Raw genomic sequence first — 27,823 nt, forward strand, 5'->3', positions numbered from 1 at the left:
TTCTCACGTTCGCGACCGTCGTTCCTTCCACTTCGTTCACGACTTACGACTTTCGTTCGACCAGGGCGGGCTCCCCCTTTGCATCCTTCCTTTTACCTACCTATCCGTCCGGGACGCTCTCTTCGTTCTTAGGCCCAGGAAGGCTACCCCGTTTGTCCCAGTCCCTCGCGAAGCTGTGCATGCAAACATAACTTCTTGTTGACCATCAAAGGGTATCATCAACGACATGCCTTCGTCCCCCTCTATGGTATTGGACCATGATCAAATTGTGGGCGCGGGCGTACGTTGTCTTAACTTCGTTAATGATCAAACGCTGACAACGTTCGTTGGGTGTAGTTTGCAGCTGCATTTTCTGTCCTTGCTACTTGCGCGATAGCCGGTGTTATTTTTCGTGTCGCCTACTTACACCTTCGTCAGTGCGTCACCAAGTCGGAAGGACCTCCTCCTCGGGAGCACGTCTTCTTTCGTACACAGCTTGGCCGCTATGCCTTGTGTCTCTTGCTTGGAAACTTTTGCATCAGTCTAGCTGGGCTTCTCGACTTGAAGTGGCTTGCGCAAGGGGTCATTACTTCTGGTCCGTAACGCCTGAATGACATAGTCTCGCTGCTAATCACATTGAATCACATTAACCAGGTTCTACATGTGTGACTCAGGGTGAGCGGAAATGGATGATCTAATCATGACCTACACATATCGACGATGAATTGAATGCGTATAGGTGTTATCATGCAAATTGGCAATTTTTCCACCGCGTACTTTTCCATTGTCATCGCCGTGCATACATTCCTTACATTGGTGCTGCACAAGAGGCAGTCAATGCTGGTATGTGGAATATCTGCAACTCTAGGCTGGATAGTGGCTGCGACGATCGGTCAGTCCATCAGAATCACTTACTACATGGCATTTTCTCACTGCGAGTGTTCAGCGCTAAGTCCTCTCTACTTTCCCCAGCCTGTGGGGCCATTGTACGGACCATCGGGCCTTTCGTGCGGGATTCGAGCCATTTACGCACGAGAACAATTTCTATTTCATCTTTTGCCGGTGAGCACATTAGAGCGCTTGGTTGACCTAATGTTGATCGATCGTATGCAGATTTTCACTGCCTCTGTGTTCTCCGCCCTCCTCTACTCGTTGATATTCCTTGTTCTTCGGGGCACGTTGATGATACGGGGTGGCTTGAGCTTGAACTTGGGCCCTCCAACCGTTTCAAGAGGGCGCCTTACTTACGAGGGCTATCATCGTTTTGTAACTGCGGTCGCTAAAAGTATGCTGTGGTATCCTTTGGGTAAGTGTCCGGAAACTCGATCATACCGGCAGAAAGAAGTCCATACTGACGCCATCTTTTGGCCCCCATAGCCTACGTAGTGCTACTTCTACCATACTCCATAGTCCGGTTGCTAAGCATATCGGGGTTCTTCGTTTCGTTCGCTGGGGTTGTTTTGGCGTCGGTATTTTGGTCTTTCCTAGGTACGTCTCGCATTATTTGACAACCAGCGGAGATAGATCAAGGAACGACTGGATTTTATTTTTATTAGGGATCGCTAATGTGGGCCTGCTGTACAATACCCTCCGTGTGCTAGGACCTACTTTCGACATCCGTAACACAGCCGCAAGTGACTCGGAGAGTTTCGATACCGGGGAGAAGTACAAGACGTACGATGCAGATTACGTGACCAAATTTCCTCGCGAGCAAGACCAACCACCGCTTCCTGGTCGTAATCCAATGGCCGCGACTGATGCGCGGATAACCTCCGTGGCAGGGAGTTCCAGGTACTCCATTCAAAGTAGCTCATCAACAGTTGGACTCCTCAGGCCTCAGGCGGATGGACAGCTCAATCCTGTGACATACTCCTTAGACCGCTCTATCTCTCCCGCTACGGATCTAAATCGCGAGATTGTTGTTGGAGCTCCGATATCCTCTCAAGATGAAACAGCATCGCATACGTCGTCCCCATCCGCGAAGTATGGTCGAAGCTTAGGGTCTATTTCTACAGTCAACAGTTTACCTGCGCCTCCTCGGCGGGGTCGCTCTCCTATCTCTTATACACCCAGTCCTGAGAGTGTGGAGACTAAGGGGCGCGCCCTCCCTCAAGAACCGGCGGTGAACAGCGCTTCAATGTCATCCCCGTATCTTATGCCGGCGAAAACACGTCTCAGCGCTCCGTATCAAGATACGTCCAGACCTCGGTTATCTGCGCAATCGAGTTCATCGTTATCGGTGTACCATGATATGGGGATGACTGAAGATCAGTGGACGATGCGGCAGAGCAGTTCTCAGTCGAACGCCGGGGTACCCGATACACCGCACATTTTACGAGATCATACGGGCCATCATTTACCACTCAGCGCCATAGCCTCCCAGACTAGCTTTCCTTCGCCCACTTTCTCTTACTACTTCGCTCCCGAATCGCCCACCGAGCGACCTCTTCCACCTCTTCCACCCTTCCCACCAAGTCCCAACGCATCTCTCAACGAGGATCCGAATCTCACTTCAGGAGAAGGTAAAACGATGATTTCTCACAAGTACTCAGTATCAGCATTTGGCGTCACGGACGGAGGCAGCCACGTGCGGCAACTCTCGACGAGCAGCCATACCAGGAGACCATCTGCCACCGGCAAAGCTTTCTGATTGTTTGGTAAATTACAGTAGTGACTGGTGGTTAGATACCCTCGGAAGCTTAACTTCGTTTCATCCTTTACTAGCCTATGGATGGGTTGTGACTTTACGGACAAATTAATCGAAGGACTATATAATTGGATACACAGCAGAATGATTGGCGCGTTGGTCGTCCGCAAATGAATGGGTCGAGGCTGAACGATGTAGGAAGTATCCCGAGATCGTTCAAGATACGTTCTAACAATGGGCCTAATCGGTAGCGCTCGCTGTCGTCGTGTCGCGTGCCTCGACAGCTCTATAAGGAGCCCCCATCGTGCCTGCAGCTCCGGAAGATCCGTACATATGAGCATTCACCACACAACGGCGGATAACATGATTCCATCATACTGCTGGTGCATGAAGGAATTGACATCTCAGATACCCATCACCGCTTCCGGTCTAAGGTTGACCGGAGATTGCTTGATATAACGAAGTGTTAGGACGGGTAACGAAGTACATTCATAATACCGTTATTGATATTGTGCCCAGTCATTTCCTGACGGGTCGGTATCCTTCAAGCATGGAGACTTGCTTGAAATGAAGAAAGCATCGTCATTTTGGTCTCTTGTGGATAATATCTCGTCTCGGCAAGCGCTATTGATGGTCTCGAGTCACGGTAGGTACTGTCACTTCATGCAACATTGAGACTGTCAGCGTGTGGGATCCTCAGTGCATTTGTAATGTATTGGCCTCAAAAAGGTTAATACAAGTGGGGAATCCCAAAGATATCAGTTAAGTCCGAGAATCAAGCGAAGGAACGAAGTGCTGTCGTTGATGTAAGCGGACCTAAGACAAAAAGAAAATCACCATTGAACGGAGGCGAAATGTTCTGACATTATTAGTCTTGAGTACAGAGCAGCCTCATGGTTTAGCCACGATCGCCGGAGAATGCAGAACAGCAGAAGGGTCGAGGAGCGATATGGGTGGGTTATTTCTGCGCCAACCGGCAAGTAGAGAAAGCCCTGCTTACGGTTGATGGAATTGAGGAGCACGAGGACGAAAAAATGCACCAGCGGCTCACCACGTACTGCTCATTACATCACTCGCCGTTCGCACCGCGTCTCATTGTGCACCTCCTCGCAGGATCGATCACAAAAGGGCATGTCGCACCGCTTACATTTATATTGGCCCCAGTAGCCACATATTGAGCACAGAAGCCGCGGCGGATAACGGGGAGGTGGAGAAACTGCCGTCAAATAGGTAGGTACCGAAGATGGATATTCGGCAATATGCTACAGTGAGAAAGTCTTTTACGTCCAATATTGGCCTTACCAATACCTACAGATTCTTCGATGAGAGTTGACAAGTTCTTGCGATACAAAACCGCAGTTCGAATGTTCATTGTAGACTTCTTCTTTCTGCCAGGTCGCTCGAAATCCCGTTTGTCGGAAATGGTCTGTCGAGCGCGCCCCTTGGTGGTTCCATCTGGCTCCCCATCTCCTTCAGTGTTGAGAAGCGTTGGTTCAGAGTAATTGGAGCGCTAATGCCGGGCTCAGTTCCCAGCGGCAAGATATTTATCAGGGCGTTAGACAGCTTGCCTCCAACTCGTCAAGATGCCGTTTCTTTCGCTTTGCAATAATTTCTGGGTCAAGGCCAGGTAGAGCTGCAGCCTTTCGGGCATCTGAGAATTGTAGTTGTCAGTCGCGCGCTCTGAGATTCGACTTCAAAGCTGCAGCTCACGACGCTCTCTGGTTTTCTTGACCATGGTGGTGTGATACAGGATCTCGCAATTACCTCATTTAGCTCGAGCACGCCATGATCACCTGTTGTTCGCACTGAAACAGAAACAGAAATCGACTCTTCCCTTCTACCCCGTGTCTGACTCTGACCATTATTGCTTGTCCACTACAAACTTTAGAACAGCATCTTTCTCATCGAGCTCGACGATGGCACCCAGGATTGATCCAAAGGTGCCCCAAGTTCTGCATGATCTGCCCACTCCAGAGCCAGAATCTCCCTTTCGGCCGCGCAAACCCTACCGGTTCTCGACGTTATGCGCTACGGTTGAAAACCCCAGCCAGAAGGACCAATATGGAAGCAGCTCTGTGCCAATCTACCAAACATCTACCTTCAAGGGGATGAACGGAGAATACGACTACTCTAGGAGCGGCAATCCTACCAGGAGCCACCTCGGTAAGCTAGATGTGTATCGTCGTGGCGAGACTCGTCACTGACGAGTATCAATGTACGACAGAACACCACATAGCCAAGATATCGTCTGCTGAGCATGCGTTTGCCGTTTCATCCGGCATGGCTGCACTTGACATTATTTTGCGGCTTCTCAAGCCAGGGGACGAAGTTATTGCGGGCGATGACCTTTACGGAGGGACCAACCGTCTTCTTACCTACCTGCGCACCCATGGCGGCGTTACCGTTCACCATGTTGACACCACCAATCCTTCTTCAATACGCCCTTACTTGAACGCAACCAAGACAGCCATGGTCCTTCTGGAGTCACCAACAAATCCTCTGCTCAAGATTGCTGATTTGGCTCAGCTGAGTAAGGACGTGAAAGAAGCTGCACCCAATGCCGTAGTTGTTGTCGATAATACGATGATGAGTCCCTACCTACAGCGCCCGCTTGATCACGGCGCGGACATCGTGTATGACAGCGCGACAAAGTACTTGAGTGGCCACCACGATCTCATGGCTGGCGTCATCACTTGTAATCGAGCAGATTTAGCTAAGGTCAATACTATGGTTTACACCTTGAAGTCATATGTTTACTGACTGGTCTCGTCAAACAGCAAATGGCGTTCATGATCAATTCAGTTGGAAATGCGCTCACACCCTTCGACGCCTTTTTGTTGCTGCGAGGCACCAAGACACTCGCTGTACGCATGGATAGGCAACAATCCTCTGCCCAGCTGGTAGCCAAATATCTGCACACCCTAGGCTTCGCTACCTATTATCCTGGTCTTGATTCCCATCCTGGGAAAGAAATCCATGACCGCATCGCAGATGGGCCGGGCGCTGTCCTGAGCTTTCGAACTGGTGATAAAGAATTGAGCGAACGAATTGTTGGAGCTACGCGGCTATGGGGTATTAGCGTGAGCTTCGGCTGCGTCAACAGTCTGATCAGTATGCCCTGCGCCATGTCGTAAGGAAGCTATCTTTGATCACTGTCCATTTTTCTAACGTCGCATATCCATATCATTGTAGACACGCATCTATCGATCCTGCTACTAGAGCGGCCCGTGGGTTACCCGAGGATCTGATCCGTCTATGTGTTGGTATCGAGGACCCAACCGATCTCCTTGATGATCTAGAGCGTGCGCTTGTAGACGCCGGCGCTATCGCACTCGCTTCCGATCTTAATTCTTATGTCCGGGCGAATCTCCAAGATAACTCGCTGTAGGTTCCTTTTAAAGTATGACAGCAAAGCATCAGTTCATCTTTTGACCCCCAGTCGCGACGGGGCCATCAGTAGAGCGGTAGAGAAACTCGCCATGAGAGAAACCCCTGATAATCGAGAATGGTTGGTTAGTGCGCCTGGTAAAGTCATTCTGTTCGGCGAACACGCTGTCGTTCATGGGGTGGTGAGTCATCTCCCGGATCCTATTAACAGAACATGATCTGAAACATATGGGTTCACAGACCGCCATCGCTGCTTCTGTCGACCTCCGCTGCTACGGTTACGTAACACCGCGTCAAGACAATAAGATAACCTTGCATTTCAAAGATATTGATGACTTCCGTGGCGAATGGGACATCGACTCCTTACCTTGGGATGATTGTTCCATTATTGTGGAAGGAGAGGAGCATCCAGATTCAGTCGACCAAAAATTATACGATGCAATTCAACAGGGCCCCCTCGCCCATTTGGAAGGTCACAAAAGTGCCCAAGCTGCAGCGCTTGCATTCCTCTACATTTACATGAAACTTGCACGCGACAGGTACCCGTTTCTCAACAGCAGGATCAATACACAATTAATTCCGTGTCGACGTATTTAGACCTTCGCTTAACTTCACCGCACGGTCGACTCTTCCTGTTGGAGCTGGTCTTGGTTCCTCCGCGTCCTTTTCCACATGCTCGGCCATGGCCCTTCTCCTCGTTCACAGGCGGATCTCTTTGCCGACCATACCTAAACCCGCTCGCGCGTCAGATTCGCCCAACGATCCAGGTCATATCCATTTCTCCCATCAGGGACGTAAGGCCATTACTCCAGCGATAGCGGAGGAAGTCAATCGGTGGGCCTTCGTGGCGGAGAAGATCCTCCACGGCAACCCCAGTGGCGTCGATAACAGCGTGGCCGTCTTTGGTGGTGCTCTAGCTTATACTCGCGCGGGCTTCGGGAAACCATCTGGAATGGAGGGGATACAAGGGTGAGTTTCTGACGACTGGCATGGTTATCAGACCGTGGCATCTCGCTCATTACCTCGCCCCGTAGATTCAAGTCTTTGAGATTCCTGCTCACTAATTCTAAGGTGCCCCGTGACACCAAGCGGCTGGTTGCCGGCGTCGGCCAGAAAAAGTTGGAGGTGCGGCTTGACCTTTCGAGAAGTAAACTGTTTATCTGACGTTGTACTTGTTTAGGAGCCGGAGCTTGTTAATGGAATCCTAGACGCTATTCAAGCTATCAGTGACGAGGGGCGGCGTGCGCTAGCAGATCCGGAAGTCTCCCGCGAGGCATTGCTTTCCGCGCTTTCAGTGAGCCTCCAAAAAATGCTGTTCAATCCGGCCTCCTAACAATACGACCACTCGTTCACAGAGTTTGATCAATGAAAACCACATCCATTTGGCGAATCTCGGCGTGTCTCATCCTGCGCTGGAAGCTATCAGAGCTAAGACTGCTGCTCGCCAGTTAAGCACCAAGCTCACTGGGGCCGGCGGCGGAGGTTGTGCAGTTACACTTGTACCTGACGGTAAGCTTTTACCATGATTACAATGTGCCTGGAGTTAACCTTGCCTTGTACCGTAGACTTCCATGAAGATGCTCTATCTGACCTGATCGAGGACCTACGACGCGACGGCTATGAACCTTATCTCACTTCTGTTGGGGGAAGCGGGCTTGGTGTACTTTCGCCGTATACCCGCCGAGGCTCAGCAGAATCTCTAGGCCGATTGACACCCCCAGAGACGCCTGGGGAGTCGACTTCGCAGACAACAGGAGGCGAAGAAGTCCCTTTGAATGCAGCTTTCGAAACTACCGCGACTACTGGTCTGTCTAAATGGGCTGAGGAGTTAGGGCGTTGGCTATACGTATAGATTTCTCCTTGAATTTAACAGCAGTTTCAGCTGTAGTATCTATCATGTTGTCAATCTGTTTATGACATGTGTTTTTGTACCTTGTAATGATATCCGCCTTTCAGTTGAAGCGCCACACCCGATGTAGAAGGGGGACTTTCGATAAGTACGGCATTTACCCGTCGGATGCCTTCGCTCCAACACAGCATAATTCCTAGAATGGACGACGTCCATGTACGTAGCAATCATTGACAGATTTCTGTTCGTCTTCGTCTTCGGGTTGGATGATGCTGTCGGTGCGGACGTTTCTCTGACTCTTGTAATGACATAAAAGAGCAACAAATAGATCAAAGATGTATTATGGAATTCTACATTATCGTTTAAGATGAAGCAGGGGAAAAAACGATTACAAAGATAATGTAGATTACGAGGTTCAATAATTTTATTCTTTATGCAGCAGCCATCGGAAGACGTGGACTCTCCGATCTATTCGTCGAAATCCTCGGGCGAGCCGTGGGGCCTTAGAGTCACGACTCTGGTTGCCATCACCTCGAGATGCTCAGCACCGAAGTAACGTTGAGTTTCGAAACTCCAGCTGAGGGAAAGCGGGTGAGTGATTGGAATCGATCCTATGGGGTGGAGTATACTTACTCAAGGTTTCCTTTTGCCCAGTGGCCAAGTGCCTCGACGTAGCGGGCGATGTTAACATCAACTTCAGGCCCCCATGATGGTAGACGCGACTTTGATTCCATATATATGTCCATAATTTGTTGGAAGTGAACGCCAACGTGGTCCACAGCTTCTTGAATTCCCATTCCCTTGGATTTCATGAGGACGGTGACGATGTTGTTTCCGCTGTGTCCTTTGGCTTGCTCCATGTTATAGGAGTATACATCCTGCAGGCGGGTTTAATGATGGAGACTGCGGCGGAGGGATTTAACTTACGTTGCTCCAGCTAACCATGTCGACGGCGGCAAAGTACATATCCTGGAATGTCTTGTCTTGGAATATTTCATCGGGCAGATCGATGCCAAGTGCGTATTCGAAGAGACCGAAGCAGAGGCGAATCGCGCTGTTTTCGCGACGAAGAGCAGTGAAGGGCTCGATGTCCAGGACTTCGCCCCTTTCACGGAGCTCAGCCTCAGTGGACACTGCGTTGATATAGTCCTCGCAGTGCTTCAAGAAGCGACGAGAAGAATTTGGTCCGGCGAGGCGGAAATACCTGGCCCTAAAGCTGAACGAAGATGGAGTTAGCTTAAAGACCTTGCCTGAGTACGAGAGAACGTACTCTTTTGTGATTCTGGACAGTAAAGAACCATCGTTCCATTCTGGGTCGCCAAGAGCGTTGAGGAATACCTGGCCTGTTGCACGGGCATCCTTCCCGCTCTGGTCGTCGCTCACTTCGTCGATGACAAATAGTAGGTTGACCAAGTCGCAGCATGTTCTGAATTGCTCGTAGGGTGCGTATGGGAATGTGTGGGAGACAAGGAGCTCGTTGCAACCTTGGACGAAGAAGGCACGCTTCCTGTCAGTGAAGACGTTGTAGCTGTCGATCCACGCGACAGATTCTGCGGCTGCTTCTTTGTAGTGAGGGTTCGTGTATCCCTTCAGAGGGCACATGGCCAGGAGGTCAGGGAGGACGATTTGAGTTGGCTGGGAAGACATCGCGGAGAGGGAAGTAGTGGTTGGACTAGTAGGAGAAGTAAGTAAGTAGAACTTGTGGATGAGGATTTTTCGCTCTACTTCGCCCTAGATTTATAGCCAGGTAGAAAATGGTTATTCCCATGAGATTGTGTTTATTCCCGGATCGAGTGACTGGTATTATTGAGTAGGAGGAGCGAATCTGGAGATTCGTCGACACGAGTGCGTTGTGTCATTCATCTCCGGGGACAGATGAGATCAAGTAAGGCGCTATACGGCGAATGCCACTAATGGACTCCTAAGGATCAGGAACATATATGGGTTTAACGTTGCGCGGAAGGAAGAAACGGCAAGGAGCGCCGACATACTGAATACTGAAACCAGACAGCCGGACATATTGCTGCTGCAACCTCCGAGAAACCAGGCGGATATCGACAGGTCAGAAACTATCATTTCGAGACTTTCCACCTATCGAGACAGATCATTGAAATCAACGCTGTAACGGACACAGATTCGCAGCCGCCCTCTGCCCGCAGTGGGCTGTGGCTGAAATCCCTGACATTTGTTAAGCGGGATCTACAACGTTTTGACGGAGACCTAAGACCTCATACGGGACTAGGACGGCAAATTTCTCTTGAATAGATGTTCAGAAGGGGGTCCGGCACGAGGCAAAGAAATCCAAGTGGAAAATACAAGAGAGTCGTGCATCTCAGTCATCCTGTAGGTAAATAGGCCACGAGTTAAATTTCTCCCACGACCCTTACATCTCGAGATGGAAATGGAATCCAGAGGCTCGGTGGTACATGGAAGCTTTGGGGGCGGCAGAGTTTGGCATAGTCGCTAGTGTACGCCAAAGCCCACCCAGATTGGCCGAGAAACTAGGGCCAACGTACACATGTCCCATCCCTGCAGCCATCTGGTTCAACAGCGTGTCCAGATCTGCGTGAGATCGGTGAAGCGCATCAGTGGGAGGCGACGGGGGTTACGATATTGCATTCCTCTTAGTCAAATTGTTGGCATGGTTCTCACCTCAATTCACGAGTTCCAGCCTATCCGAGGCTCGCAGGGTGTGCGAACTGCTGCCGTTCGGCCTCATGTCGCGCAGGCGTCGCATAGAATACAATTGTTGCTCAGAGATGGACCGACTTTTTAAAATATATGTAAAAATCCCCGATGTGCTTGAGAAACGGTTGTTAATGGAGTGTAGTGTAATTCAGACTTTGTCCGTTACAACTTCTTTGACACATAGAGGTTTGCCGGATGTAAAATGAGCAAAGTACTCGAGCCCCAGTGGTCGACATACCTCAGCCCAGCGCGATATGTGCTTTGTCGTCGGAGCGTTTAGCTATTAATGTCGGACCGAAATGCAGTGCACTCAGAAATAGGACTCGGAGTTACGACACTGGGTATCCCTCCGATAACGGCCGGAAGACAGTCTTCACGGAATGGCATTAAAGCATTTCAGAGTACTTACTGATGCCAATGCAAAGTATGAGTCAGCCTGTCATTCCTTGTATTATCATTGTGACGTTCTGTATGCATGTACTTGAAACGATTGTCTCTTTTTATCACCCCCGAGTTGCCAGGAGAAGTAAGGATCTAACCAGTCGGAATAGACGGTGGCCTACTATCCGAGTGCTCAGAACTGAAGCTTGATCCCAGCTAGCTAGATCCAGCGAGCACTCCAGTAGGTTGTGAAGTTGCCTAATGACCTGTGGTCCATTTCTGGATTAGACGAATCAAGGTACATCAGAAGCTCCAAAGTCTGAATAAAGTGGAACACACGGTGAGTACACGCAAAGTAATATTGATGTAAACCTCAGACGCTTCTAGTTGAGTGTCGAAGTTTGTGATGCTCGGGGACACAATGTAGGCTCTCGTAGACCACATGCCCCATTCGCATGGACGCAGGTTATTTGAACACCGGGAAATGGGACCGACGGCAAGCGGACATTGCGAGACTCGTGGCCGTCAAAGATGAACATCACAGAACCTCTGTCGTGACGGCATCCGGGGAGCCGGCAGAAGTTCAAGTGGGCACGTATGTACGATCTTTGCATGCGGGGCAACGGGAGCACGGTAGTTGCGAAAATAGAATCCGGTCGACACACGCACCGATTACAGTGGATTGAGGGAAGAAACGGTAGAGAAACCTTGAAGACCAGCAGAGTTTCTGCATTTGACTACATCACACCTAATGGGCCCTCGCCGCGTGGGGTTAGGGAAGGTGAGGTACACTACAACACCCTACGAGCTTCGTATGCCTTCATACGACTGAGAGACGGAATCGTAGCCATGGATCGCTCGGAGAGTCAAGGGACAACGGCGGGCTAGATCTCTTGAGAGAGTGTTGGGCGGGTAAAGCTTGGACCCCGTCAGTAGCAATTACATTAGTTGAATAGAAGATACATATGAAAAGCGTTGGGTTGAAGCCCAAAGATACGATAACAACAGCGCCGTGAATAACGGAGTCTCATTCACAACAGTAAACCTTCAGAAGCAGATGCGATAGCTAGCATATCGACCGCTGGTTTCACTGGGTCTAGTGATTTTGACAACCTGCCCCCGCCGTAGGCCATAATACCGAGCCACAGGGTCCGCCATTTGAATCCGCGGAAGTTGCGTTTCCTTCAGCCGGCTTTATAACGTATGTAAAGATCATGGATGAGGGCATACGAAGGTGGAGAAGGCACGTACTATTTTTCTAGAAGAACTTTCTTTTCCTCAGGACTCAAGACCTCGTGCTTGGGAACAAGGGTATGGTGGGTGATGTTTACAAGTAGATCTGCCTCGGAGAACTCCTCCAATCTGTACTGAGCAGCCATCGCGACAATGACCTGTTAATTATTGGTATTAGCGTGATTACAAGATGCATGGTAATACTTACCTTTCGCGCTGACGGTGTCATATTACCGGGGAACACAATTATACCACGGTTGATGCTCTTTTCTTCGAGAATGCCGAGGAGCCTAAGTATTGAACGCGATAAGTGGAATGGAATGGTGGAAGAGACGTCGCCTTACGCACTTGCGCATGGTCTTGACGCCTACGCTTCTTTCTTCGGTAAAGAACACGAAAATTTGGTCGGTCGAATTCGTCTTCGAACTGGTGAAGAAATTCAACTGGGAGCGGCTGGTTCGGTGAGATGAGGATGCCATCTTGACGTTCCCTATGTCTGAGAGAATTCTGCTCACTCTAGGGAGCCATGGGGGGCATAGGTAGCGCGAAATGTGGCCAGGTCCATTGATATCTCCTCCTCTGAAACTAGGAAGCCCTGGAACAAGCTTGAGGGACAATCGGGGGCAACCAAGAGGAAATACGGGCTCACTCTATCATTTACAAGTTCGTGTATTGTGCGATTGACCTTCCATAGTTTAGCGGACTCGTCGCCATTCTCTGCCATGGCAGTTGTATGTTGGGAGTCACGGTGAGAAAAATTACAACTCCGATCCATCTTGCCTGGACGCGCCTTACTCGCCGCATTCACCGACCACTTTGTCTCGCAATGGCACCGCAACCGCAGCCTCAACCTGCAAACCAGAATCCCCCACAAACCATGACTTTGACCAACCAACTCATGGTATGGGTTTTCTATAGACACCTGGGCAAATGGCAGATTTCATGACCGACTTAGGGGAAATTCAAACCGGCGAAGATCTTCAAAGGCGCGGTGGAGGCTACGCCACCTCCATCTCCCGGTGGCAGGACATCGAGTAATGGACCCAAACATATCACCGGGATCTCCTTTGACGATAGAGGGGACCAAGTGATCACAGCAGCTGAGGACGAGACGTTCCGTTTGTACAACTGTAAATCCGGCAAGCAAGTTTCCCCGTTCATGTGTCAAATTCGTTAAGCCTCATCTCACCATAGGCCCTTGAAAACACTACATTCGAAGAAGTATGGAGTTGATCTACCCCGGTTTACCCACAAGAATACTTCAATTGTCCATGCGTCGACGAAGGAAGACGATACCGTACGGTATCATTCCTTACACGACAACAAATACTTGCAATACTTCAAGGGGCACAAAGATCGAGTTGTGTCACTAGAAGTGTCCCCTGTGGACGATTGCTTCATGTCGGGATCTATGGACAAGACCGTTCGACTATGGGATCTCCGCACGCCGACATGCAGAGGCCTTCTCGCTTTGCCTTCTACTCCAATAGTCACATATGATTTGTCGGGTCTTGTCTTTGCTGTCGCAGTTAACCACTACTCAAGAATTCTCCTGTACGATCACGCGAGCTTCGACAAAGCGCCTTTCCTAACCATAACTCTTGAAGATCCCACTCTTTCCCTGATCTCGTACCCCCCTCGACCTATATATATGACGTCTATGTCTTTCTCCAGTAACGGCAAGTATCTACTGGTCGGTTGCTCGGGGGATGCCCACTATATACTGGACTCCTTCGAAGGCCACTTGCTCGCGAAGCTGGAGGGGCATACTGGATTGGAGCGACGTAGAATGGGAACTCCACCATCGATTGAGCCTTCCAAAGGCAACAGTGGCGAAGAAGTCTGCTGGACGCCCGACAGCAAATATGTCATTAGCGGTAGTCTCGATGGCAAGATTGCTATTTGGGACGTGCAAGATCTACCCACGCGAGAAGGGCCCATAGACCTCAAGGTTCCTCCATTACGCTTGCAGCCCCTGGCCTCGCTAGAAGGACACCCTGGCCCGTCGAGATGCGTGAGATTCAATCCTCGTTATGCTATGATGTGCACAGCCGGCGCAGAACTGGTAACTCTAAACTATCACTGCTTCGTAGTTGAAATTCATCACTGTTTTTAGGCGTTTTGGCTGCCCGACAAGTCTGCGGACGACGATGAAGTTGCACGCGAGCTGCTAAAGAAGAAAGTACCATAAATAACATCTAATAGTAGTCGAAGCTGTATTGATTCCGTTCTGTGTATACCTGTTTGGAACCCAAGCCGATTGCACGCGTCCGTGAGCCAACATACGTGGCGACCGACTCATTCTCTGCTTTCACTGTAAATCGCGTCCACTAATTGTTTTCTTCTTTCTCTTCTCCAAGCACTCCTTTTCACAATGCGCATTGGTCAATATCTCATTGGGGCTTGCTCTCTGCTAGCCTTTCATACCGTTCTCGCATGTCCGTACTCTACGCTCCGATCAGGCCACAACCATAACAATTTTTGCAGCTTCGCCAATAGGAGAAGAAACCGAAACCGTGCCGGAGTTGTCGGTGGTTGGGTCCTTCGCTGAAAGCAACCCATTCGGTCGTGCGTAGAAGCGGTGCTCGTTGGTCCCGAATGGCCTATTCACCGTTCATCAAACAGATGTCGTTAACGGAGAAAAGAACCAGCTGTCTATAGCCGTAGAGAACAAGACACCTCGGGTTGTGACCGTCGTTAGCGTTGCGGGCTCTGTTCACCACCCGGAGACTGACAAACTCATCAAGAACGTGAGTGGTGTTGTCGCTTCCGCCGCGATTCGCGATATTGACTTCGGAACGGTAGCTTACGAGCGTCAAATACGACGTCCAAGTCCCGCAAGGCCTGAAAATAAACCTTCCATATAACTTCCATAGCGAGTGAGTGGTCATCTCCGCGTCCGATGATCTACTGTCGCTGACCATATACCCCTAGATTCAAGGTATGGTCGCAGTAGGCGCTGTTGAAACGTAAACCCATCTCACGTTGGTTTAGCCCGGAGACCTCCGCTTACGCGTATGGCTGGACCACCTCAGTGATGTATGTCGGTCCAGATCCGTCCGCCGTCCCAACTCTGACCAACCCATCCGCAGGATGAAAAACTGCGAACAGTAGCCTACGATTCAATCGTAGCTATCGTTGAACCTGAAGGTTCTATCTTCGACCTCAAACTGTGTGTCTAATATCCCCTTCACCTGCGTCTGATGTTGCTAATTGGTGGCCACAAACCCAGTTTGATTACTTACCTCATCGTCGCCGCTTTCTGTGGAGGTCTTGGGTATTTCGCCTATCTTTCATTTGTTCCTCAAGCGAAGAAACCCCGTGGAAAGGCCAGTGTGCAATCCGTAAGTGCGCCTACAGGTACAGTGACTGCTAGCGGCGCGGGCGGCTATCAGGAAGAGTGGATCCCTGAGCACCATCTCAAGCGCACTAAGGCAGGGAAGAAGGACGGTGGTTTCACAACTGGAACAAGTGGGGATGAGCTCAGTGGCGGTGAAGTTAGTGGCACCGAGGGTAGGAAACGCAAAACAAAGAAGTAAACCTGCTTCCCTGATGTGCATCCAAAAATGCTGTTAGTTGGGTTACTTAATATCTATGGGCTTGATTAACTAGTTGTGGCGTATCTATCCACGTTGATCCTCCTCACTGTGTGACCTTGCGCACACAGGAAGTATTGTTCCCGTCGTGATCCACGTTAGTCGGTGCTTGGTGCGAACCATCGGAAATTTGCACGACGAGTGGGCTTGAATGAAACTTATTTTGTACACACTAAAGGATGTAAAGAGCAACTGCTAGTGTGCTGAGGATTATTGTAAGCAGAGTGCCGTAAGCTATGGGTGCAGTGGCGTCGTTGCTGCCAGTCTCACGTTAGGGCAAACGATACCTTCAATTGTGTTTCCACGTACCTGGCCGGCGAGGGCGTGTGTGTCCCCGCTATGTCGCTTGTGCCAGAGACCTCACTTTGACCCCCTGTGGGTGTGGGAGGACTTTCATCACTTCCGACCAGCGCACTGGTGTTGAAAGCCTTGGTTGTATTAGCCTGTAATGTCCATACGATTCCGCCAAGAACATGACCCATGAATGTTTCGTCCTGTCAAAGGAAATAAGGCGCAAACTGAGCAGAGAAGGGGTGTCAACTCACCCTCCACGTTTCGTTCAGATGCCCTAAGCTTGTGTAGAAGCTGCGGCCGGACACACCACCAGAAGAGGTGCCAGCACCGTGCTCCTGGTACCATGCTACGAAAGAAGGGGCATGTCATCAAGTCAGACATATCTGATATTTATTTACCTGTTGGGTGTGGGGTGCCTTGATTGAACCTGCGAGTCCCGGTGTCTGAAAGCGGCGAGTGAATTTCCAAAGTCCATATAACACATAGACTAAATAGTGACATTACCGGAGTAGGTCGACTCGTCAACGGAGAGTACGACGACGGCGCCAAGGTCCCGGGGGTCAGATTTGAAATTGTACCTGCGAAGGTTACACGTCTCAGCTACTTGTAAGGCGCTGGGTAGATGTATTTGACCATTCGTCCCGAATTTGCCAACGGCGGGGAAGCTTATCGGTACTTGGATGAGATGGTCCGACGACATCGACGGTCTATAGGCGAGCAGGCAAGTTCCACGGAATATTACCCAAGGATAGAGTTACTCACAGCTTCCTGGAGGTCGGCATGGTAGTCGAAGTGCGCCCCTAAGCACACGCATGCTGTCAGCGCATCCCGCCGCATAATATACAAGACATGGGTATAAGGTTACGAACCAAGTTCACGCTCGTAGAACGTCGCATTGACTAGCGTGTCCGAGGCAGAGTGAACGCCGATGAAATTTCCGCCGGAGTTTAGGTATTTCTGGAAAGACGCTTTCCCCGCATCGTCCAGGACTTCCACGCCGCAATTTAATATTAAGTCTGCTGACTTCATATTTGAACTCACCTTCTCCGGTCGTACTTAGAAATAATATAGCATCATATCTCGCGAGATTTTGCTCATTGAAGAGGGCCTGATCCTCGGTGCTGTCGAAGCGAAGGTTAATTGTGTTGCTGGCGTTTTGTAAGGCTTCAATGGCCGTTGGGATGGAGTCATGACGGAATCCTCTAGTTGCTGAATAAATTAGAATTCTGGGTGACTGAGCAAAGGCGGACACGACGAGGAAGAAGACGGTGAAGGCGAATGTCAACATCAGAATCCGGAATACGATGCAAGCATCGTGCACCGGCGAAGTCAATGCATGGAACACACTCCACTGACTTAACCCACCGTTTTCGGGTAAATGTTCCCACAGTTACTAATAGGTATACCATGGATCCAATTGAATCATAGATTAGCGCTGCATATTAGGCGGTATATCTACACTATGAAGAAAACTCTATAAACTAAGCAGGGAAGGAGTGGAGGTATGTCCTCAAGTAATGCAAAGAGACGGACGGGGTCATTACTGTGGTCGACATTCGGGTTCGTGGTTGTCATCGAACTCATCGTCTTCGTCTTCATCAACCCATGCATCTTCCCCTCCACCGAACTGTGACGCAAAGCCCTGGTCAAAGAAGTCTCCAGCCGGAAAAGACCTTGAACGCACATCCACAATATCGCTCTCTTCATATGCAGCCTCGTCAACTACTACGGGCCGTGGTTCTACGTCCCGCTTTTTCGGAGGTAGGGCATTTTCCAAGACCTACCAGACATACTGCGTTGGATTGGGTAGAGGGAATAGAGGATCGTGTACATACCTTTTTGTCGACAGACTTCAGCCACTGTTCATCGGGCATCTCAATGTCAAAGATAACGTAGAGATCCCCTTTCTGATCAGGGTGTTTGTACTTCGGCATGCCCTCACCACGCAGTACAATGCTATCATGATGCTTGATGATTTTACCTGGCGGACTTCGAAGGTGTATACCTCTTCCATCAAGATGTTTGATAAGAATACGTGAAAACCCTAGGAGGGCCTCTGAAAGTGTGATGGAAACATGCATGAGCAAGTCGTCGCCCGCGCGTTCGAAGCTATCGTGCTGAGCACAACGCAAAACGAAGACGACGTCCTCAGGAGGTTGTCCAGGCTTAAAACGAATAACATGTCAAATATAGTACAGAATTCCAGATGATATACCTTACGCGCTGATCACCGGCACCAGAGAGAACAATCCGTTGTTTGTCTTCCATGCCCTTCTCGATAAAGATTTCCTGCCGGGTCTTCTCCGTAGTTGTTTTCTTTCCTTTGCATTTCTTGCATCTGCGAGACTGGTGAGCTAGGCCGTGTGAGGATCCAGTTATCTTACCGATCCTTCTCTCGAAGCTTAGAACCGGTTCCTTCACAACTGTGGCAGTTACTTCGCGATGTTCCTATCACGGAAGGAGCCACCTACGTGTTGGAGAATAGTTAAAGGGTCAAGACTCTCAGGGAATTCCCCTTACCTGTGTCTGGACGAACGTCCAGCCTTTCCCATCACAGGTAACGCAAGGCTTCGGTTTTGCGCTACCTCGCGCGCCCGATCTGAGCATTTGGGGTAAACTATGAGTTCACAGAGACTCTGAGAAAAACATGCCCTTTGCAAAGGCCGCAGACGGCTTCCTTTTCCATGTTCATCTTCACAGATTTGCCATTGTACAGGTCTTCCAGAGTGGTGTCATAAGGGATGACCGACTCTTGATTCCTCCGAGGACCGCCGAATCCAAACATTCCTGAACCAAAGAAGGCAGAGAAGAGGTCTGCCTCATTCATGCCTGCCGATCCTGCTGATCCCTCTAAACCGGCCATGCCGTGCATGTCGTATACCTCTCGCGTTTCCGGATCGCTTAGGATTTCATAGCTACAAAGAAGGTAGCAATCAGGAACCACGGAAGGCCATGACGAAGGAAGAACAAACGCAGCGGCCATCTCCTGGAACTTTTCACTGGCCCGGGGGTCATCGATGTTCTACGGAAGCAATTTATCAGATGGGAAATCCTCACAAGCGGGGTGGAACGCGTACCTTGTCCTAAATAGCGTCGTAGAATGTCAGCTTCTCCTGTGAAGGAATCACTGGGTTGGTGAAGACATACCGGGTGCTGTTCCTTAGCCTAAAGAATGTCAGCAGGACGTCGCTCACGATGGGTAGGTAGTACCTTCTTTCGGTAGGCCTTCTTTATGTCAGCTGGCAATAAAAGTATAGTTAAGCGGTCGAACGACCAAAGCTTGACAGTCTATGCACCTTCACTACCATCTGGGGCAACGCCAAGCAAATCGTAAAGCGTCGTTTCAACTGGTGCCACTGTAGTAGAAAGGTCAGAAGCCGTCAAAAACGAACATAGGACACGCACTCAGCAAAGAGCAGTGGTGGTGGAGGCGTGCAGGCCGGGCACGCGTCTCGATCACTCATTAGTAGAAAATACCGTCGGAGTTTAAAATACACCATATATAGCTTCCGAATTTGTTGCAAATCTACCACCGTTCTCTTTTGTACCCTCAACTTCTGTCTTTTTGGTTCAGTACGTGAGTCTCCGATTTTGCACCCAGCTTCATGATGTTCTTTCTTAATTATCTACATTGTCCGACTGGGTTTATCTCAGATGTGACGCAAAATCGATTCTGACCCTCTTTCTTCAACGAACTTCAGAACTGCCCACTGACTCCTTCCTTTTACCTCCAGACTATGATCAGCCGACTTCCTATAGAGACAAATGTACTGTCTTTCGATGTTAGCTCGGGGGCACATGCTGAAGGTTCCGTTTTGTGTATATAGCACTAAATCGATGAATTTCTACCTCGAGGCCGCTAAGGTGCTTGATTCGCTTGACGCAAGGAAGGGCTCTATCAAGGGCTTGCTGGGCACCGTTGTCACAAAGGACAGGAAGAGAACTGCAGCTCTCGTCATCGAAACGCTGAAATGTGAGAGACAGTTGCTTTGAAAAGAACACGCAGACGCGAGCTGGTAACAGTCAAATCGGTCATTACAGAGGTGATTTCTCAAGCCAAGTTACTGAAGGAGGAGAACAAGAAGATCAAGTCCCCAAATCTCGCATTGCTTCTCGTCCATGACCTCCTGCTGGCCAAAGGTATCCAAGCGGGGGATGGGCCCATAAAACAGGCAATTCTTCGTCACAGGACCCGCCTCAATGCAGAGCTTCAGAAGATCAAGATCAAGCGGGGCGTCAAGGACGCGAAGGATCTTGCCGTTAGCGGCGATCCGCGTGCTGGTCCGTCTTACCTCCTAGAACTCAGCTCACTAGCACCTGAGCTCCCCCTCGTTGACAGAACAGATACCTCGTTACGCACGCGTGAACACTCTACTATGGAATAGCTCCGATGCTATTGAATATTTCGTCGCCCGTGGCTTCGTGCTTTCAGGGCCGTTTGAATCAGAGTGAGTCGCCTCTGTTTCGTCATGGCTCTGCCTTATCGCCTTGCCATTAGCACTGGCTTTGGAAGGGATGCACACGTGCCGAATTTACTGCAGTTTGCACCCCGAACCCTATTTCACGAAGACGATGCGTATCTATCTGGAAAGATCATCCTTCAGGACAAGGCCTCATGCTTTCCCGCTATTGTTCTGAACCCTCCCTCCACGGAGACAGCTACCGTCATCGATGCTACATCAGCTCCTGGAAATAAGACATCCCACCTGTCCGCGCTCATGGGTGGCAAAGGCACAGTAGGTCCGAATGGCTTACACCGTGATCTGTACCTTCTGACCTTCCACTCCCCCTTGCAAGCTGTATGCCTTCGAACGGGACTTCAAACGCTTTTCCACCCTCAAACATATGCTGTCGAGCGCTAGATGTCAGAATGTACAACCTGTCAACGCGGACTTCTTGACCGTCGACCCATCGGATACACGTTTTGCTGGAGCCACACATATGTGAGACATGGATGGCATGGGTCTAGGGACAATTATCGCTGACCTCACGAACTTGCAGTTTGCTGGATCCTTCGTGCAGCGGCTCCGGAATCGTAAATCGGCTTGATTATCTCGTGGACACAGGTAATTACTCGTCCTTGCGTATTGGCAAGACCACTTATCAACTCCCTATCCTGCAGATTCCGAAAACGAGGTAGAAACCAATGATCGCCTGAATAAACTGGCCGCCTTTCAACTATCGATGATTAAGCATGCTATGAAATGTAAGGCGTTTCATGGTACATCTCATTCAGCACCTAACCCATTGGTAGTTCCCGCTGTCCAGAGAATCGTCTACTCAACTTGCAGCATCCATGCCTTAGAGAACGAACACGTTGTCAAAGAGGCGTTAGCATCCGACGAAGCTGTTTCCAATAATTTTCAGCTCGCCCCAAAAGAGGACGTTCTTCCAACCTGGCCTCGTCGAGGTCTCCCAAGCGAGATGAATGCTCCAGGTACGTTCTATGAATGGGTTGATGCTGCAAAAACATAACACCCGCTTCATAGAATCTGCCGAGTCACTGATTCGGTGTTCACCTGGCGAAGATGGGACCAACGGCTTCTTCGTGTCATGCTTCGTCAAGAGGACAAAGGACCCGATGAAGAAAAGGAAAAACCCAAGCTCCGAGGACCCGCCACGGAAGAAGAAACATAAGCAGAAACGATAATGTTACCGAGGTCTTTATCTCAGACGTGCTCATGCATTTCCATTAAGGATTAAGGATAAACCAAATCATATTAAAAACATGTACGAGCAAGCCTGTTAAGACCGCGTCAGTCGATGATTAGTGCCTACATTCTTGTACAAGCCTGAGTCGGAAAGGTGGAATACCTGTCGCAATTGCGTTGTGAACAGACGATGCAGCTGGCTGACAATATGGGTAAAGGGAAACATGGAACACGTAAGGAGCGGTGAGGTCGTGACGCAAGAGCGCGGGATCTACAAGTGAAGAAAGGTGAGGAGATTTGATTTCAGTGACCTGAGACTGTCAGAATAGTGAGTCCTGATGCGATTAGCTGGTCTGTTGCTGAGCGTATTGGCCTTGATAGTATGATGCATAATTAGCAGAGTAATCTTGGCCTTGAGCACTGTATCCTGCAGTGGGAGTGTATCCTGCCCCCGCCCACGCTTGGGCGCCATATCCACCACCACCATATCCTCCATAACCAGGGGGAGGAGGTCGATATCCTTGTTGTGGCTGAGTAAGTGCGGGCGTCTGCCAAACTTCTGGACGGCGCCATGGCGGAATGTTAGAGCCTCCACCTGTGATGTCATGGCCCGTGCTTGGTCCTGCCCAGTGTGACTTGTTTGAGTCCCCTCCCGACTCCCCGAGCTCAGCCATAAGGCTGGCGTACTCCGAATCAAACCCGCCCCTGTTGACGGCCATGGCCTGGCTAGGACTACCCATCGGAGGCGCATTCGGATCCTTGTTGACTGTACAATCGCGCGCCATATGCCCAGCGCTTCCACAGACACGACATATAATGTTTGCAGTGAAGTTGCGCTGTTCGGGGCAGTCATATTTACGATGACCAACACCACCGCAGTTCTGGCAGATCTGGTTCTCGTCATCCCGAAGAGTACCGTTGAGGGCGGCCAGTTCGCGAAGCTGGTTGCGCTTATGGTCATTCTGCCCTTCGGGAGTGGAAGCAGCCTAAAAGTCGGGAATTTTAGTTTCAGCTCAATGGAATATCATGGTGACACTGACCGTCTCAATAACTCGATTGATCATCTTGACGCACGTAGCTACCTTGTCCTCTGAATCGCCAATGACAAGGCAATGGAGGTCTTCTTCCGCGTCATCAGCATATTGATCCGGCCTGGCCTTGCCCTCCTTCACACTGCCCTTCCCTCGGATGCTAATCTTCGCACCACTCTCTCTTTCCATCTTCTTCAAGCTGTTACCACGGGGACCGACGAGCAAACCAAAGAAGTTGATTTCAGGGAACTCCTTGACAGGTATGTACACCTTCTCGGAAGGTCGCTGAGAGCGCTTTTGTTGATGATATTCGACAGGAGGGCGGAAGTTGGGATCATTTTTCATGGCGCGATCGACGAGTCTAATACGCTCGTCTTCCAGTTTTTTGCGATATCGCACCTCGCGGGTGTTGGTACGGCGACCATGGGCATCGTAAGTGGGCGGAGGGGATTGCGATCTACAGCAACAATAAGGATATATATGCACCCTGTTCTATAATGACAAACCTTTCACGCTCCGGAGGAATGAAGTCATTCATGCGTAGTTTGCGATTTATTTCCTCTAACCTAAGGTGAATAGCATAGTTGTCAAGTTGGGCTTGAGAAACGCCCGCTGCAGAAATGGCAGTAGGTAGACCGGGAATTTCTGTTTTGGCTTCACCCCATCGACTGCGTCGTTTGCGTGGGGCGTTAGGATCAACTGGAGACAAGAGATGGTGCATCAAGAAAATAAAAGTTAGTTATGTCAGCGAGAGATCCTGAGTCAGCGTAAACAAGTGAGTTCTGCGAGACGTGTGCGTTGGCAAAGCGTCGAATGCCGCTGCAAAGACCTCAACAGCCAAGCCCCGAGCTGCAGAGTGAGAACATAGCAAAGGTAGCTTACCCTTTGGGTCACTAGAGGTGGGAGACTCGTCGCGTCCTCTTTTTCCTGGGCTGTTGTCCTGATGTTGCGGTCTAGGGTACGCAGATGGAGAAGGTTGCGCAAGTTGAGGCGGGGCTGCTTCCTCTGTTGGTGCTGGGCCAAAACGGCGCCGCTGGCCCAAAGGCACTAAAACGAAGGTCAGCTCGACAACGGTGTATACAGCGATCACGACGCACCATCATTTGTTCCAGTTATCTGGCGGGTAGCTGGCTTCCACATCGTTGGGAATGTCTGACGAGGAGCTTCGAGATGATGGGAGAAAGCAACCAGCAACCTTCATGCGGAACTTTTTCGAAGTCCGCCTCCCTGCTCATTATCTAATACAATCCCGACCTCGAGTCACTTGTCCTGTGTGCTTGAACTGCAACGTCCATCATGTCTGGAAAGCGTATTGCACAAGGTCAGCTCACTGGACGCTTTGCGCTGAATCCATGCTTAGAGAACCTGCAGACGAGGTGTCTTATCCCGCGAAGAGAGCACGAAGCTCTAAGGACCAAGGAGAATATCTTGACATCGACAATGAGGACGACGTTATTCCACCCTCACCTCCAGAAGGACAGGGCCTCGTCCCTCGAGGGGCAACAATCAACTTCAGTGCTCTAACGCGAAAGTTGGCCGAGGCTAAGCGAATGGTAGACAATAGTGTGGGCGGGCCTTCCATCGACGCACACCGACGACAACAAGACGCTCTCATCTCGCACATATTCATGGATCAGGACTTTTCATGGCTACACCTCAAGCCGGATCACGCTTCAAGGCCGTTATGGATAAGTCCTGAAGACGGCCACATCATTCTCGAGGCATTTTCTCCAATAGCTGAGCAGGCGCAGGACTTCCTCACCGCTATCAGTGAACCTGTCAGCAGGTGCGTAAGCTGATACATACGTAGATACCAATTAGAAACCGTAATATAGACCGGCGTTCATACACGAATACAAACTCACTTCCTATTCACTCTACGCCGCGGTTTCTGTCGGTCTTCAGACGGAGGATATCATTGAAGTCCGTCCCTAGTTGTTCGTGTCTTCCCTAACTAACTTCATAGCAAGGTCCTCAACCGCTTATCCAAGGTTTGCTTCAACTCTGGTGTCTATTCAACTGTAACCTGACTGTAATGACGGAAGGTCCCCGTTCCTGAAAGTATCATATCCTTCATTCGCGAACGGACGTTGAGCTACGGGAAGGTCAAACTTGTGTTGAAACACAATCGGTATTTCATTGAATCAAGTCATCCCGAAACCCTTCAACTACTTCTGAAAGATCGAGTCATTCGCGATGCCCGTATAGTCACCCCCCAAGCTGACAATAGTATCATGGCCTCCACCTTTACCACCAGCAAGGCCCCGGTCAAGGGTGGCCTAGTGATACCAGGGTCCCGGGAAGCTGATAAACGCAAGGATGATCAACAAAATGGGAAACCCGCACTCGGCGGTGCATCCAAAGATGCTGATATATTTACTTCCGTGGTCGGTGTTGATGGTGGTGAATCTTCATTTCGTATCGTACATCCCCCACCCACTCAATGACATTATCATAGATGAAGCAGACGAAGACGACGACAATGTCCACGCCTTCGAGATCAATGATACAATGATAGATGTATGTTGGCGCGTCGGCGGGGTTTTACATTTATCAACTTCCTTCTGTAGGACGTCAAGAAACGTTGCAACGAACTTGAATACCCTATGCTTGAAGAATATGACTTCCGTAATGACACAATCAATCCAAATTTAGACATCGACCTCAAGCCAGCCACCATCATCAGACCGTACCAGGAAACCAGTTTGAGCAAGATGTTTGGGAATGGGTAACGATTTTCTCCCAGTCACAGCCCGACGTGCTAATTAACGGGTTGCTAGGCGCGCTCGATCTGGAATCATCGTACTTCCATGCGGTGCTGGAAAGACATTAGTCGGCATCACGGCGGCTTGTACTATCAAGAAGTCGTGTCTGGTGCTTTGCACCTCGTCGTAAGGCTTTTCCATCGTTACGAAACGCTGCCTCTAACTCTTTACAGGGTCTCAGTCATGCAATGGCGCCAGCAATTTATGCAGTGGTCTAACATCACGGACCGTCAATGCGCGGTCTTCACGGCAGATCAAAAAGAAAAGGTAAGTATCGCCGAAGCATCAAGTGGGTAAGCGCTCAATCTTGTCGCATCTAGTTTGCTGGAGAAAGTGGGATCGTTGTCTCAACGTATTCCATGGTTGCTAACACACACAACCGTTCGCACGAGTCGAAGAAGATGATGGACTTCTTGACATCGAGGGAATGGGGGTTCATCCTACTGGACGAAGTGCACGTTGTTCCCGCTGCGATGTTTCGTCGAGTCGTCACCACCATCAAGGCACACTCTAAACTTGGCCTCACTGGTGAGTGGAGTTTTCCGACTTTTGAGTGGATCGCCCCACCCCTCCCTCTCATGCCTGCTCCCACATGTCGCTGAATACATGCGAACACTGCGTTGATATTTCATTCTCAGCAACCCTGGTACGTGAGGACGATAAGATTGCCGATTTGAACTATATGATTGGGCCGAAGCTGTACGAAGCAAACTGGATGCAAGTAGTGTGTCTGCTCGGGCGGTATGTTGCTTATCACTCAAACCAGGGACCTTGCCGCAAAAGGCCATATAGCCAATGTGCAGGTACGACCGGAAATGCTCCTACGTCTTGACAGCCGTAGGAAACTCATCACCGTGGTCCATTCACTCGCAGTGCGCAGAAGTCTGGTGCCCAATGACCCCAGAATTCTATCGTGAATATCTACGGGAGCAATCACGGAAGGGCATGCTTTTGTATTGCATGAACCCCAACAAGTTCCAAGCGTGCCAGTTCCTTATTAAGTACCACGAAGACAGAGGAGACAAGATTATAGTCTTTTCGGACAACGTGTTCGCCCTCGAGGTAGGCATACTCCGCGGTGGCATAGATCCGTACTGAACTCCCCGACCGGCATGTATAGGCTTATGCCAAGAAGTTGAACAAGCTCTTCATCCACGGGGCTGTCGGGCAAGTCGAGCGTATGCGTATCCTTGCCCGGTTCCAACATGATCCAAGGGTTAACACTATCTTCCTGTCAAAGGTGAGTAATGAATCCATATTCTTTGTTCCCTTCGAACATTGTCTCCTAGGTGGGAGATACATCAATCGATCTGCCAGAGGCAACTTGCCTCATCCAAATATCTTCACACTTCGGTTCGCGCCGTCAAGAGGCGCAACGGTTAGGTGCGCAGATTGATCCCCGCTATCGTAACACAGCCGTCTAACTTTTTTAGGTCGCATCTTGCGAGCGAAACGGCGCAACGACGAAGGCTTCAATGCCTTCTTTTACTCACTTGTATCCAAGGATACACAAGAGATGTTTTACAGCACGAAGCGCCAACAATTTTTGATTGATCAAGGTTATGCGTTCAAAGTTATTACGCATCTTGATGGCCTGCAGGACCTTCCTGAATTAGTATACAAGTCGCGCGATGAGCAAATTGAACTCTTGTCGTCGGTGCTGCTGGCCAACGAAAGCGAGGCGGACCTAGGCTCCGACATCCGAGCCGGCGAAGGCGACCTGGCAGGTACGGTTACTTCGAAGGACTTCGGGCCAACTAAATTTACGGCGGCCCAACGGACGACCGGATCGCTAACGGCACTCAGTGGGGGTCAACATATGTCGTACGTCGAACAGAACAAATCGGCTAACAAGAAGCTGGTTAAAGAAGCTGCGCCTCGCCACAAGCTGTTTGCGAAGAGGGAGAAGGATAAAGTGGCTGCCAGGAAGGAAGCTAGAGCGTAGGCTAAGACGATTGTTTGTGCTGTGTTTAAAGTTAGGCAGTGGCCGGCTGCATCGAGGTTCGCGGCTTCACTAGTACGTCGCGTGGCTACCAGGACCGCTACCAGTATAAACCTTACCTTCATATTATCATTTCTACCGAATCTTGGCATTTTTGTGGCAATTTTGCAGGAATCGGTGGCTGGACGTCCTCCAAGACACGTGAGGTATGTCTGAGTTTGAACTGAGTATTTTTCGCGATCGTTCATTGACTCCGCACTAAGCTCAGGAGGGGATTCCTAAAATGAGGCAGAAGCTGTCATCAGGAAAGTTAGGCCAAAAATCAAGATTGGCATCGAACTGCGAGATTCAGACATAGGGGATGCCCGTCGCGCGCCGTG

At 50.0% G+C, this 27,823-nt stretch overlaps 12 protein-coding genes across 12 annotated transcripts; 6 read left to right on the top strand and 6 right to left on the bottom strand.

The window, feature by feature from the left end:
* Positions 1-226: 226 nt before the first annotated feature.
* On the top strand, positions 227-2,629 carry PC9H_009573 (uncharacterized protein; the record flags this gene model as incomplete). Its single annotated transcript, XM_036779072.1, has 8 exons — positions 227-280; positions 337-574; positions 634-654; positions 719-871; positions 926-1,041; positions 1,093-1,285; positions 1,357-1,467; positions 1,536-2,629. The coding sequence occupies 8 exons, from the start codon at positions 227-229 to the stop codon at positions 2,627-2,629; spliced, it is 1,980 nt and encodes a 659-aa protein (XP_036628461.1).
* A 1,061-nt stretch (positions 2,630-3,690) lies between these two features.
* Positions 3,691-4,361, bottom strand: PC9H_009574 (uncharacterized protein; the record flags this gene model as incomplete). The annotated part of the gene is made up of 4 exons (XM_036779073.1): positions 3,691-3,888; positions 3,939-4,136; positions 4,195-4,277; positions 4,337-4,361. 4 exons carry the CDS (start codon positions 4,359-4,361, stop codon positions 3,691-3,693), a joined length of 504 nt encoding a protein of 167 aa, XP_036628462.1.
* Positions 4,362-4,542: 181 nt separating this feature from the next.
* STR3 (cystathionine beta-lyase) lies at positions 4,543-7,865 on the top strand (the record flags this gene model as incomplete). Its single annotated transcript, XM_036779074.1, has 11 exons — positions 4,543-4,789; positions 4,851-5,344; positions 5,404-5,756; positions 5,819-6,010; positions 6,084-6,195; positions 6,254-6,558; positions 6,611-6,982; positions 7,048-7,138; positions 7,194-7,307; positions 7,369-7,522; positions 7,579-7,865. 11 exons carry the CDS (start codon positions 4,543-4,545, stop codon positions 7,863-7,865), a joined length of 2,721 nt encoding a protein of 906 aa, XP_036628463.1.
* Positions 7,866-8,330: 465 nt separating this feature from the next.
* Positions 8,331-9,509, bottom strand: COP4 (Linoleate 10R-lipoxygenase cop4; the record flags this gene model as incomplete). The annotated part of the gene is made up of 4 exons (XM_036779075.1): positions 8,331-8,439; positions 8,496-8,740; positions 8,790-9,078; positions 9,133-9,509. The coding sequence occupies 4 exons, from the start codon at positions 9,507-9,509 to the stop codon at positions 8,331-8,333; spliced, it is 1,020 nt and encodes a 339-aa protein (XP_036628464.1).
* A 2,469-nt stretch (positions 9,510-11,978) lies between these two features.
* RPB5 (DNA-directed RNA polymerases II 24 kDa polypeptide (RNA polymerase II subunit 5)) lies at positions 11,979-12,888 on the bottom strand (the record flags this gene model as incomplete). Its single annotated transcript, XM_036779076.1, has 6 exons — positions 11,979-12,123; positions 12,183-12,322; positions 12,373-12,454; positions 12,513-12,617; positions 12,680-12,759; positions 12,814-12,888. The coding sequence occupies 6 exons, from the start codon at positions 12,886-12,888 to the stop codon at positions 11,979-11,981; spliced, it is 627 nt and encodes a 208-aa protein (XP_036628465.1).
* Positions 12,889-12,990: 102 nt separating this feature from the next.
* On the top strand, positions 12,991-14,355 carry SWD2 (member of Set1p complex, histone methyl transferase; the record flags this gene model as incomplete). Its single annotated transcript, XM_036779077.1, has 4 exons — positions 12,991-13,065; positions 13,120-13,286; positions 13,359-14,229; positions 14,281-14,355. 4 exons carry the CDS (start codon positions 12,991-12,993, stop codon positions 14,353-14,355), a joined length of 1,188 nt encoding a protein of 395 aa, XP_036628466.1.
* Positions 14,356-14,538: 183 nt separating this feature from the next.
* Positions 14,539-15,703, top strand: PC9H_009579 (uncharacterized protein; the record flags this gene model as incomplete). Its single annotated transcript, XM_036779078.1, has 8 exons — positions 14,539-14,602; positions 14,652-14,732; positions 14,790-14,914; positions 14,970-15,043; positions 15,099-15,105; positions 15,159-15,203; positions 15,257-15,336; positions 15,397-15,703. The coding sequence occupies 8 exons, from the start codon at positions 14,539-14,541 to the stop codon at positions 15,701-15,703; spliced, it is 783 nt and encodes a 260-aa protein (XP_036628467.1).
* Positions 15,704-15,932: 229 nt separating this feature from the next.
* On the bottom strand, positions 15,933-17,342 carry PC9H_009580 (uncharacterized protein; the record flags this gene model as incomplete). Its single annotated transcript, XM_036779079.1, has 9 exons — positions 15,933-16,017; positions 16,070-16,254; positions 16,306-16,400; positions 16,453-16,497; positions 16,559-16,632; positions 16,688-16,761; positions 16,817-16,854; positions 16,924-17,043; positions 17,096-17,342. 9 exons carry the CDS (start codon positions 17,340-17,342, stop codon positions 15,933-15,935), a joined length of 963 nt encoding a protein of 320 aa, XP_036628468.1.
* A 252-nt stretch (positions 17,343-17,594) lies between these two features.
* On the bottom strand, positions 17,595-19,518 carry PC9H_009581 (uncharacterized protein; the record flags this gene model as incomplete). Its single annotated transcript, XM_036779080.1, has 10 exons — positions 17,595-17,681; positions 17,739-17,834; positions 17,890-18,219; positions 18,275-18,392; positions 18,439-18,521; positions 18,702-18,969; positions 19,027-19,076; positions 19,265-19,293; positions 19,351-19,410; positions 19,443-19,518. 10 exons carry the CDS (start codon positions 19,516-19,518, stop codon positions 17,595-17,597), a joined length of 1,197 nt encoding a protein of 398 aa, XP_036628469.1.
* Positions 19,519-19,819: 301 nt separating this feature from the next.
* Positions 19,820-21,704, top strand: PC9H_009582 (uncharacterized protein; the record flags this gene model as incomplete). Its single annotated transcript, XM_036779081.1, has 9 exons — positions 19,820-20,027; positions 20,078-20,335; positions 20,394-20,502; positions 20,553-20,790; positions 20,852-20,997; positions 21,056-21,120; positions 21,177-21,260; positions 21,309-21,491; positions 21,544-21,704. 9 exons carry the CDS (start codon positions 19,820-19,822, stop codon positions 21,702-21,704), a joined length of 1,452 nt encoding a protein of 483 aa, XP_036628470.1.
* A 345-nt stretch (positions 21,705-22,049) lies between these two features.
* Positions 22,050-23,876, bottom strand: PC9H_009583 (uncharacterized protein; the record flags this gene model as incomplete). Its single annotated transcript, XM_036779082.1, has 5 exons — positions 22,050-22,691; positions 22,746-23,193; positions 23,243-23,435; positions 23,619-23,783; positions 23,834-23,876. 5 exons carry the CDS (start codon positions 23,874-23,876, stop codon positions 22,050-22,052), a joined length of 1,491 nt encoding a protein of 496 aa, XP_036628471.1.
* Positions 23,877-24,032: 156 nt separating this feature from the next.
* On the top strand, positions 24,033-27,446 carry SSL2 (DNA repair helicase RAD25; the record flags this gene model as incomplete). The annotated part of the gene is made up of 15 exons (XM_036779083.1): positions 24,033-24,057; positions 24,108-24,522; positions 24,572-24,659; positions 24,782-25,139; positions 25,195-25,256; positions 25,307-25,464; positions 25,517-25,627; positions 25,675-25,768; positions 25,822-26,029; positions 26,140-26,227; positions 26,268-26,304; positions 26,375-26,563; positions 26,622-26,741; positions 26,791-26,884; positions 26,935-27,446. The coding sequence occupies 15 exons, from the start codon at positions 24,033-24,035 to the stop codon at positions 27,444-27,446; spliced, it is 2,559 nt and encodes an 852-aa protein (XP_036628472.1).
* Between the last annotated feature and the right edge of the window lie 377 nt (positions 27,447-27,823).

This window comes from Pleurotus ostreatus (assembly GCF_014466165.1).
Source record: "Pleurotus ostreatus strain PC9 chromosome Unknown scaffold_7, whole genome shotgun sequence".
In the NCBI taxonomy this organism is placed as follows: Eukaryota; Fungi; Basidiomycota; class Agaricomycetes; order Agaricales; family Pleurotaceae; genus Pleurotus; species Pleurotus ostreatus.